General features: G+C 47.5%; 1 protein-coding gene across 2 annotated transcripts in view; it reads right to left on the reverse strand.

Annotated features, from left to right (window-relative positions):
• The window catches only part of ROR2 (receptor tyrosine kinase like orphan receptor 2), a 193146-nt gene that overhangs the window by 23118 nt on the left and 157637 nt on the right, over positions 1-12391 (reverse strand). For both annotated transcript variants that reach the window (XR_004917448.2, XM_036092659.2), the window contains exons 3-4: positions 6918-7205; positions 6080-6110 (exon numbers count right to left, since the gene is read on the reverse strand). Coding sequence is in view for 1 of the 2 variants with exons in the window: in XM_036092659.2 (XP_035948552.1) it covers positions 6080-6110; positions 6918-7205 (319 nt within the window). In the remaining variant the exon portion in view is untranslated. The remainder of the gene's footprint in view (positions 1-6079; positions 6111-6917; positions 7206-12391) is intronic.

Here is a 12391-nt window from a genome sequence, read left to right on the forward strand (position 1 = left end):
AGCAGGGTTTTAACGGTGGTAAATCCCTTCACCTCGCTCGACACATGCGAACCGGGGTCCGGAGCTCTGCTGGGGTCTCCAGTGTGGCTGTGTGAGGGCAGCCGCCAGGGCAGTGAGCCTGGAGGGGGGTCACCGCAGCTGTTCCCCGCTGCACTCGGGGATCAACCGAGGCCCCACTAGTACTCGCTGTTCAGCTCTCTGTTTGCAGGCACAGGCCCACTGCTGGTCCAACCAGGGAAGAGCCTAAGGAATGGCCCAAGAGAGGAGTCACAGATGGGACGAGCTAGGGACACTCCAGTGACAAAAATGGAGAACTTGTGGACAAATTTGTCTCAAGCCCACTGATCTCCCCTCTTTCTGTCTTGGTTTTGGTTAATTTCCAGAGATGTCCCAAGGAGGTGGAGGTTAGTCTACTGAAAGACAATCACAATCACGCGTGGGCGCATCAGACTACAAGATAACCTGATTATAGAAGGTCGTCTTCCAGCACAAAGCAGCAGATCGATTCAGCAGCCCATTGAAAGAATAACTCACCCTGATCGAGTGGATCTCAGGCCGGAACTGTAAAGTGACTCAGCGCTAGGAGCTCTATTTCGTAGCATAATATTAATATGTTCAAAGGAGAAAAAACACAGAATCACCTTAGTATCTGAAAAAGTAACTGCAAAAATCAGACTTCTACTATGCAATTCCAATAAAAATACAAACTGACAAAAATCCAGATGGAAGAGTAAAAGACAATGGCAAAGAAATCTAAAAGAAATGGTAGGGTGATAACGGGGATGTATGAGTCAGTCCAGGCTGCCGTAACAAATAGCCCAGATGGGTCAACCTGACTTTTCATAGTTCTGGAGGCTGAGAAGTTCAGTATCAAAGTGCCAGGTTCTTCAGCTCGTGGCTTATAGACGGCCACCTTCTTGCTGTGTCCTCACACGGTAGACAGAAAGAGCTCTGATAGGTCTTCCTCTTCTTGTGAGGACATGGGTCCTTATAGGATCAGGGTCCCACCTTTATGACTTCATTTAACTGTAATTTCCTCCTTAGAGGCCGTACCTCTAATACTGTACATGGCTCAGGGGGTTAAGGCTTCAATGTGTGATTTGGGGGGGATGGGGGGAGACATAATTCAGTCCACAGCAGCAGAGTGAAAAAATTTCTCTACATATATCAAGATATATTGCAAAGCTATACTGTCCGAATACTGTGATATTATTCCAAGTACAGAAGCTACTGGAACAAAATGGAGCTCAGAAGCAGATCCACATGTACAGAAATTTCACATATGACAGAGGTGACATTAAATTTAATGAATACAGATGGGGCTGTTCATTAGATGGTGCCAAAGACTAGGCCATTGATATAGAAAAATATTACAGTAGAGGCCCAGCTTATACCAGCATAAAAATCATTCCAGATGGAGTAAAAGCTATGTAAAAGTTATATCTAGAATATAGTTTAAAACTCTTGCAAATCAATAAGAAAAAGACAAATAACCTAATGAAAAATGGGTAAAGTACAATCTATTCTGGTTATTTGCAGTAATTATTTTCTATAAGGGTGTCGCAAACACTGAATAAGAAAATACTGAACCATGGCTCCTACTGGAAATACAGAGATGGTTTTCTAAAGTCTGGGGTCATAACATTTTTAGTATCCAATCAATACATAACCTTGTTTTATGTGTGTCGGTGATTCATTAACGTCAAGCTGAGGGCCCACAGCACCTTAACTCACGCCTGAAGGAAGCTGATCTAACACATGAGTTTTCTCCATGGGGCCCATCCCAGCTTTCTGGTGCTCAGGAACTCTAGAGAGCACTTCAGCGCTGTGCTCAGGGCCGTCCTACACAGCGAAATCACCCACGGAAAGCACAAAATGCGAACAGGCTGCGAAAACACAGTGTTTGCCGTGGGGTAGCTAAGACAAGAACACAGACCTCAGCTGTAACGTGTGCGTGAGCAACAACCATGTTTCACTGCTCTGCACATGTCCACGAGTGACAGCAAAAACAGCCTGAGGACTGATTCGGAGTTACAAGGAAATTTTAGCGAGTAAGAAAACGTGCAAACGCGGAATCTGCAAATAAAGAGACAGACTGCATATGGACGGGCAATTCAGTGGCTATTAAGCCAACAAAACATGTTCAACTTCTCTATTTACTAGAGAAGTGAGATTTAATGTAAAATTACTCTACATTACTATTTGACACCCAAAACACGGGCAAAATGTTAAGTTCTGGTAATCCGTGCTGGAAGACGTGGGGAAATAAGAACTCGTGCTTTGTTGGACGGACCAGGAGTTCCTTAGCCACTTGGGAGGTTCCTTAGGCGCCTGGCCGTACCTGGAGGTGTGGGAGGTGTACATCTACAATTCCACTCCCAGATCGTGGCCACCGGAGGACTCACGCCCCCAGGGACAGGGAGACAGGGACAGATGTTCCCGCAAGACGGTCTGCACCAGTTGAAACAACTAACCTTCACTTAGTAGGCACAAGGCCGATTAAAGAGGGGTTGACTCAGAATGAATCTTGTACATTTGTTAAAATGAGCACTGGGTGTTATACGCAAACAATGAATCGTGGATCACTACATCAAAAACTAATGATGTACTGTATGGTGACTAACGTAAGGTAATAAAAAGAAATAAAATAAAAAATAAAAATAAAATGAACTTAACCTACACACACTACACCCTGCACTTCCAGAATGGAAAACCCTCCTCACCAACCTCCAAAAAAATGTACTTACATGCTATTTACAAGACACCTGCATAAAGCAACACAGAAAGGTTGGAAAAAAAAAAAAAAAGTGAGACAAGAAGAGTAAAAGAGGTTCCTAGCAAATGCAATTAAAAAGAAGGTAGGGGGCGCCTGGGTGGCACTTAGAGGGAAAGTGATAGTATTGTATTAAGCGTCTGCCTTCGGCTCAGGTCATGATCCCAGGGTCCTGGGATCGAGTCCCATATCGAGCTCCCTGCTCAGTGGGGAGTCTGCTTCTCCCTCTCCCTCTGCCCTCCCTCCCGCTCTTGGACTCACTGTCTCTCTCTCTCTGTCTAATAAATAAATAAAATTAAAAAAAAAATGTTGAGGAGAAAAAGAAAAGTTCAAAGAAAGTGGTCCTTGACAGGCAATTTAATTTAGATGTTAATTTTCACCAACTTTACCTTAAAATTCATTATAATTCCAATCAAAATACCATCAGAATTTTTCAAGGAAATTAGGGTGTTCTTTCACAAGACACAGCACAAAAACCATACAATTATTGGTGACTATTGATTAACGAGAGAAAAATTTTAATTTCTGTATGATCAAGACATAAGAGATAAATAATTACTAAAAATCAGTAAGGAACAATGTTAGGGCAGTAGGCAAAAACTATGAAGAGACAGTTGACAAAGAGGAGTGTCAAGAAACGTCCATCGGCGAGCAAGCATGCCTGGTGGCAGGGCAGGGAGAATAAAGTGGCCACTATGGGCTTTCCTCTTCAGAGTGGCAAACATGAACATATTTGGTAATCACCTTGGAAGTTAAGGAGAAACGGGTCCTCACGTGGCAAGGAAGCAACCCGTGTGTGCCTCCAGGGCGGGATCGCTTATAAAAAATGTGCATCCCTTCTGGAAAACAGTATGGAGGTTCCTCAAAAAGTTGAAAATAGAGCTACCCTACGACCCAGCAATTGCACTACTGGGTATTTACCCCAAAGATACAAATGTAGGGATCCGAAGGGGTATGTGCACCCCGATGTTTACAGCAGCAATGTCCACAATAGCCCAACTGTGGAAAGAGCCAAGATGTCCATCAACAGATGAATGGATAAAGAAGATGTGGTATATATATACACACACACACACACACACACACACACACACACACACACACACACAATGGAATATTATGCAGCCATCAAAAGGAATGAGATCTTGCCATTTGCAACGACGTGGTTGGAAGGTATTATGCTGAGCGAAATAAGTCAATCAGAGAAAGACATGTATCATATGACCTCACTGATATGACAAATTCTTAATCTCAGGAAACAAACTGAGGGTTGCTGGAGTGGGGGGTGGGGTGGGAGGGATGGGGTGGCTGGGTGATAGACATTGGGGAGGGTGTGTGCTCTGGTAAGCGCTGTGAATTGTGCAAGACTGTTGAATCTCAGATCTGTACCTCTGAAACAAATAATGCAATATATGTTAAGAAAAAAAAAAAGAAGAAGATAGCAGGAGGGGAAGAATGAAGGGGGGGAAATCGGAGGGAGAGACGAACCATGAGAGACGATGGACTCTACAAACAGGGTTCTAGAGGGGAGGGAGGTGGGAGGATGGCTTAGCCTGGTGATGGGTATTAAAGAAGGCACGTTCTCCCTGGAGCACTGGGTGTTATGCACAAACAATGAATCATGGAACACTACATCAAAAACCAATGATGTAATGTATGGTGATTAACATAACAATAAAAATTTTTTTTAAAAAAGGTGCATCCCTTGCCTCTGCAAGTCTATTCTTCCGAATCTCCCCTAGAGAAACGAACACCCATCTCGGGACACACACAGGGTGGCCAGGGAGGACGTGGGACAAGGGAAATTCTCATCACTGTGCACAGAGACGGGGAGAAAGACAATCAGGGGAATTTAAAATATGCAGACACCCCGCTCATCAGACTTGTCAAGTATAAAATCTTTGGGTAAGAAAGTGAACGGCAGTGGGACGGGCTATCTCTCCACGTACACACACGTGTTAGACTCGGAGAGAGGTCCTGCCCCAGCACTCCCACCAGACCGTGGAGGCAGTCCCAGGGCACAGGCCTCGGGGATGGGATGCGGAAAGTTTCACTTTACCAGAACGGCCCAAATGATAGACGGGAATGTGTTGACTGAATCCTTAATTAAAAACCAGAAGAAAACAAATGCAAAAATATTGCTGAGTTTTTATATAAAATTTAAATATGCAAATAGAGTTGATATTTACATATTTAATAAATTACATTCTACTACACATAAATTATATTTACCTGTTTTTCCAATATTGCACATCTATATTATATAATATTTATATACGTAAGATGTCTAAGTATGAAAAAATAAAATAGGTCACCTTTTGAAATCATGGACACCTTTTCCAAAGCTTCCTAGCTGTGGTCTTGATACAATGTCTTCCTGCCTCGTTCTACACACAAACGACTGTTAAGGACAAATGCTTAGACAATACCGCTCAGCACAGGATGTTCTCAAGAATCTACCTTCTGCAAATGGTGCCCAGTGTATGCTTCTGGGCCCCCGTCCACACACCCACCCCAGTGGCCAGTGCTGACGAGATCTGGGGGGCCACAGAAGAGCAAACGCTCACCAACACGTAGCATGTGTCACCGTTCACAACATTTGGAGGTGAAGCAATGGCTCTCTGATCTGTCTGGACAAGAAATGGGGAGCCCAGGAGCCCCTGCTAACCTCAAACACAAGCCCAAAGAGAGTGGTTCTCGGGCATAGGATGACAGAACGTATAGGGTCCAGAGGAGAATCTCCCCAAATGGACGGGTACATGGAGAGATGAGGTAACGGGGAAAAGACACCTGGGTTCACAGCCAGGACCCAGCCACGGCTTGATGAAGATGCACGAGCCAGGCTCGGAGCCTCAGTGTCCTCACCTCTGAAGGGGGGTGTGGCACCCGCCTACACTGGAGGACACCCTGAGGCTCCGTGGCCACACCCGTCAGACTGGCGGCTGGTGGTGCGGTTGTGGGTGGTGCTGGGATTTCGGTGAGAAGCGCCTCCCTGTTTCCAGGACCCTGGTGTCCCCTGCAGCCTGGCCTGTGCGTCCAGACCCCTTCCAGCTGCCTTGTGAGGTCACGATCACCGAAAGGAACTAGCAACCACTACCCTCATGACATTTCTCCCTGACGCGAAGCCATGGAAACTCCCGCGGCGTCCCAAGCCGAGAGCAAGCATGTTGCCATCCTTGTGTGAAGTCCAGTCAACGTCCAGCAAATTCGGCAAAGACATGTCATTGCTGGATTTCAATCCTGGATTCTTCCATAACGGAAACCCTCGGGGAATGAGAAAATGGTTTGAGGAAAACAGATACTTACTGAAAGTTATGATTTGGGCTGTGTGTTGGACCTAAAAAGGAAAAAAAGAGACAGGTTATTAATACTTCACAATTTAGAATCAAACTTTTTTCCAATGCCCCCGATGGTAAAGGCGGCCTCAGCCCAGTGTGCTCATTTGTGGGGAGCCGCCCTCCGGCCAGGCTCTGCTGTTGCCTGAGATCATACGCCAGGGATGGCGAAAACCACGAAATGTGGAAGGGGCGCGCTCTCTGTTTATGCAGAAACGTTTGGAGGTATTTTTCTTGCTCTCTCCTCATCTAACCTTGATTCACAAGATCTATTTCCCAGCTGGGGCCCGAACGGTCTGGAGCCTGTGTGGCGGGGCTGGGGCAGCGCGGGGACCATCTCGCCACTGGGATGAGAGCGGACGCGTGGCTCCCCGTGGCCACCTGTGCCGAGCGCGCGCGTGGGGGGCCGTCACCGCGCCCTGCTCCGGCCCTTGGTCCCAGCGGGGCCCAGGCCTCTGTGCCCAGCAACTGCCTGTCTCCCTCAGCGCGGCCGGCCTCTCCAGGGGGCCACCTCCTGCCACGCGACCGTCCCCCTCCGCCTCGAAGCTCACCTTTGCGTCTGGGGTTATTTTCTGCACTCCAGGTTTCCAGACCACTCCATGTGTGCCTATTTTCTTTTATGACTAGTAAATGGGGATCAGGTTAAGCTGGGAGCTCGTGCACAACCCGAGAGGCCTCGGGGAATGGTTTTAGTGGTTTCCTTCCTGTGGCCTTGTGCGTGCTCACTTTCAAAGCACACACTGATCTCCTGTTCCGGGGCCGGGAGCGTTGCCATGTGCTCCCCGCACGCCCGGGCGGCCCCGACTCACCGAGCCGCACGAACAGGACGCCAGTGGCGGTGATGGTCTTCACGCCGTTGGTGGCCACGCACTGGTAGTAGCCGGTGTCCGTCGTGTCCAGATCTTGGATTCGCAGCCGGGAACCGTACTCCGTCTTGCGGATGATGACGCGCCGGGGCTCCTGCACCACGGGGGCGTCGTTCTTCAGCCACCGCACCGTGGGGGTGGGGTTTCCGGCCACCTTGCAGTGCAGAATGGCCGTCTGGCCTTGGACTATGGTGATGTTGTTCACTGGCTCCAGAAAGTTCAGAAAGTAGCCTGCAGAGGAGAGCGGTCACAGAACAAAGCTGAGTGCGGGCTGGAAGAAGGGGCTGCCCGGCGCGTCTCCTGTGACCTGCTCTGGGGAGGGCTTCCACGTTCTCTCACGTAAATACAGTCCTTTCCCATCACTGGCGGTACTGAAGTTCTAGAATGTTCTGAGAACACTGAATTAGCAAACCACTGCTCCTGGGGAAATACGGAGTTAGGTTCCTTTGGGCCTCTGGTCCCAGTATTTTCATCAATCATGGCATAACCTCATTTTACGTGTGTTTCTGTTTAATTAATTTATTAATATATATTGCTGATTCACTGACATTGAGCTCACGGCCAGCACTGCTGTTAACGCACGCCTGAAGGAAGCTTATCTAACGCGTGTTTTCTCCGTAAGACACATCACAGTGTTCTGGTGCTTAGGAACGCCAGACCGCACTTCAGCACCATCACTGGGAGGATTTAAAACAGCGAAGTCACCAACAAAAGGCAAAAAAAAAAAAAAATGCAAAAAACCTAGGACTATATAGACCACAGAAAGGACACTTGTTTACAATATGAGCTGGAACAGGTAGGCAGGTGTCATCTTGCTGGGCCTCAGCGAGCAACATGTGCATCGGGCAATTCTAAATTTTCACGGCTCGGGGCAGGTCTGTGAATGACCACACAATGGCACAGTGAGTCCCGATTTTGGGGTTACAGGTATACTTTAGACAGTAGGGAGCTCGAAAATATGGAACCCCAAAGTGAGGATCAACTGTGTTTCTCTTTGCAAGCACTAGATCTCATCTAATCTCACTGATTCATGATGTGATTCACGCTCAGAAAGGCCATCCTCCCTCCTGCCGCACCACCGAGTACAAGCCTCAAGAAGGAAAACTTCATCGCAAAACAGACACATCCTCAAAAATGAGCTAATCCCTGGGCTGGAGAGAACAAGGATGTCAAGGCTGAGGGCTGCTGAAGGCTCTGTCCTGCTGCACGTGGGGCAAGAGCAGGAAAAAGCTGTGCAGGGCTCCAAGCTGGGGGCAAGCAGGGCCTGGAAGGACCTGGAATACAGAGCCTGGGGGGCTGGAGTGTGGGGCTCAGTCCAACCAGGGATGGGGACTCTCCGCTGGTGACATAGGCCATGGGGAACAAAAGGAAGTGAAACAGATGGCAGAGGAGAGGGGTGTGTTTGTGTGTGGTATGTATGTGTGTGGTGTGTGGTATGTGGGGGTGATGTGGTGTGTGTATTCGTGGTATGGTGTGTGTGAGGACTATACGTATGTGTGTGGTTTATGTGTGTGTATGTGTGTGCTGTGCATCTCTGATATGTGTGTGTGGTGTGTATGTGGTGCATGAGATGTGGGTGTGATGTGGTGTATTTGTGGTGTGTAGTGTGATGTGTGTGTGTGAGATGCATGTGTGTGTGTACATGTGTGGTGTAGGTCAAGAGCTGGGAGATTACGCTGTTAAGATAAACATGCATGCTAAAATTCCATAACACACACACAAAACCTAAGGCTAGACAGATAAGACAATCAACCATGAGGAGATGGACTCACTTCAGACAAAACTAAGATAATAGAGCAATCTGAAAATGACCATAAATTATATTCATGTTCTGAATCTTTTGGCTTGATTTCTGGTAGGTTCCTACCCTTTTATAAAAAAATGAAGTTGAAAGATGGCACGTATCTGTTATTACGGCCTTCACTAAATGGAAAACTACAGGGTTTCTAGTGGACCCTTGAGGTACGTTTTACAGGCTGGGGGATGGCCCCTAGATGTTGGGTGACCGGAGGCAGCAGAGGGGATGGGAGGCTGTGGATTTTAAGAGGGAGGGATGGTTTTTCCTGACAAGGGAGAGTGGCCAGATGGCTGTCTGAGAGGGGTCATTAATTAGCACTAAGCATTATTACCCACATCATTAGATTCTACCCTGATTCTCTCCTAGCCAACCCTTTTCTCAGTGCACTGAATTAACTTCTGGAAGAGAATTCTCGTGGATGACACAAAGCTGTAATGTGAGGGACATGTCGATGACAACCCTCTGGAACCAAGTAGGGTGATGTTCTGGATGTACATTCTTCATGAACTCAATTGCACAAACTTGACTTGGGAAGACCTGGTTCCTACAGCTCCCACCCTAGACCCTGAGTCTTTGAACACAAAATCCAATCTGATTTGAGAGTTTGAAGTGGTTACTTTGACATGATCTCAGTCACAGATGACGGTACACTCACCATTTCACTGTGCTCTGGCCAGAGCCCAACTTAATCAGAGGGTTTCATAGGAAGCACTTTCAAGTTGCTTAATATTCAAATGCTTCATCAAGGTTTGCATAACACGAATGCATAGTGGGACAAATAAAAGAGTCAACAAATTGTAATGTAAAATAGCAAATGGCACATTAAAAGTACAACGATCTCTTCTTGGCCTAAGCTGAATTAGAATTCTCATCGCCACACTGATGACAGTTCCTCAAAGACATGTGACAAACCATAGCTTCCTGCAGACACAGGCAACAGCTTCGTGTAAAGGCTGAACATGCGGGTCTGTGTCTCCGAGCTGACCAGCAAACATCTAGAAGGGGCAGGCCTGGGGGTTCTGGGGGCCAGGACATGGTGGTCACTGACTCTCTCATCTCCTCCCTTTGCGGGACGGGCTTGACAGTAGCTCGGCCACCGTCCCCCTCCACTTTGAGGACATCTGCATACATCAACTTGGGACAGCTCCACCAGTTGGCTAAACATCCTGAAAGACAGAGGAGGAGCCTCTTCAACATGGAAACATTTATCTAGAAAGGGAGAAGGGAGAAGGGAGGTTAGAAGTCAGAGAAGGGAGGTTAGAAGTCAGAGAAGAAAGTTAAGGGGACCGTTCCTTTTGTACAGCCAAGGAGACCTGAGGAGAAGCCAGCCAGTAATTATTGCCCAATTACTGCAAACAGACCCAGGATCTGTTTCTTCTCCAGAACATCTTTTTTACATCGAATGTATATGGAAACATGGAATTCTTCTTCATCATACCTGTCAACGGCTTCTCCTACATCCTTGATTGACAAACTGGTAAGCGTTAGACTGTCTTTCCATGTTCCCTGTTCTCCTGCCTCCTCTGCCCTCTGCATGGACACGAAGAGCTTGGTACTAACCCCACCAGGAGGATACTGTGAAACCATCTACCAGACTCAGAACTAGGCTTAATTCAGAGACAGCGCCAGTATTTCTGTTAGATGTTTTCGTAGTCCTAGCTACCATGGCCTGAAGCAATGCACGTGTGCTGGAATCAAGCACCTTACACCATTGATTTAATCATTAAAGCATTCTTGGCTCTACCTGTTTATATGAAATATCCAGAACTGGTCAATCTATAGAAACAGAAAGCAGACTAATGGTTGCCAGAGGCTGGGGGAGGGGAAATTAGGGAGGGACTCTTGGTGGGCATGGGGTCTCCCTTTGGGGGGCTGAAAATGTTTGGAACCAGAGCTTGCGGATGGTTGCACAACATTACAAGTGTAGTCCTGGGTCAGAATATGCCCCTGAAGAGGGATGAGGGACATGTTTATGAGCAAGGTGAGAGCAGGCAGATAAACCAGGTAAAAGTGGAGGGTGGGGTGGGGCTGATGGAAGTATCAGGTGGGGAGAGGGGCCACTCTGTTGAAAGCATCCTTCCCTGAGTACTGAAAACCTCCCTCAGCTTAGCTCAGATCCTGGAATAAGGCCTCCACTATTTCTTCTGAGCCTGAGGTGTCTAATTTTCCCAGATCACCTTCACTCTCAACAGATGAACACTCACCCGTGAAGCCGTACCCTCCTCCACTTGCAGAAAACAAAGGAGAATCTAGCACAGTGATCTAGTCCCCACGTGGAGTTCTTACTAACTTTTCTTGATCCTACCCCATCTAAACCAGCAGACCTCACCTCTGTCTTCACAGTGGAGCCACCTGGGAGCTTATAAAAAAGACCACCTGCACCCCCACGGCAACAAAGACCCAGGAGGGGTCTGAGCAATGGCATTTGTCAAAAGCTCTAAGTGTGTAGCCAGGGCCAGGAACATCTGCTTTAAATTGCTGAGGACAAAACAACAACAACAACAACACTATAGTTTCATCCAAGAACAAACTTAGAGCAGGCCAGAAACAGCCCCAAGATGAAGGATCACTGGAGGAGAACATCAGGACTGGAAAGAATGTGCCTATACCCCCAGCACCAATCCCTGGAGCGTCTAGATGCAATGGCATATGAAAGCCTTGTCCAGCTGGGCATGGACAGGGCAGAATCTCCATGGATGACACCCATGTCCCAACCTGGGTCTTGAATCTACCTCCTTCATGCTCTACTGGAAGCTCAGAGACCAGAACGATAGGTAGATAACATGGAACTTCAAACCATAGGTAGATAACATGGTAACTTCATAAACTTACAGTGCCCTCCCTATATGGGTGATTAAAACTCAGTCTTTGGGAAGAAATTAGGAAGATGTATAATGGGGAATGGCTGAAATCCACAATATCAATACTTCTGAAATTTTCTCTACTCTTCCCACACTCACCCTGACTGGAAGGGCGGGGGGTCCCTTACCCTTCCTAATACACACCCAGTTGGTCCCTCATCGTCCAGTTGACCAGAACACCCAGTCCTCAGATCTTTGCTGTTTCTCCAGGGTCAAGTCTCTGCCAAAAAGTCGTGTCCATGGAGGGTGATCCCTTGGCTGCCCCATCTAAAACAGCCTCTATTCATTTCTTTTTTTTTTTTTTTTTAAAGATTTTATTTTTATTTATTTGACAGAGAGATAGAACAAGTAGGCAGAGAGGCAGGCGGAGGGAGAGGGAGAAGCAGGCTCCCCGCCGAGCAGGGAGCCCGATGTGGGGCTCGATCCCAGGACCCTGGGATCATGAGCTGAGCTGAAGGCAGCTGCTTAACCAACTGAGCCGCCCAGGCGCCCCTAAAACAGCCTCTATTCATTTCTAACCTCGCTCCCCACATCACTGATCTTGGCCTGTTTCTACGGCAGTGTCACATTTGTTAAATTACAATAACTGAGAGAAGTTGGGACATGAAGAATAACAAATGTTGGGACACCTGGGTGGCTCAGTCAGTTGGGCATCTGACTCTTTATTTCAGCTCATGATCTCAGGGTCGTGAGATCGAGCCCTTCATAGGACTCCACACTGGGTGGGGAGTCTGCTTAAGGTACTCTCTCTCCCTCTG

Source organism: Halichoerus grypus, chromosome 14, assembly GCF_964656455.1.
Source record: "Halichoerus grypus chromosome 14, mHalGry1.hap1.1, whole genome shotgun sequence".
Taxonomy (NCBI): Eukaryota; Metazoa; Chordata; class Mammalia; order Carnivora; family Phocidae; genus Halichoerus; species Halichoerus grypus.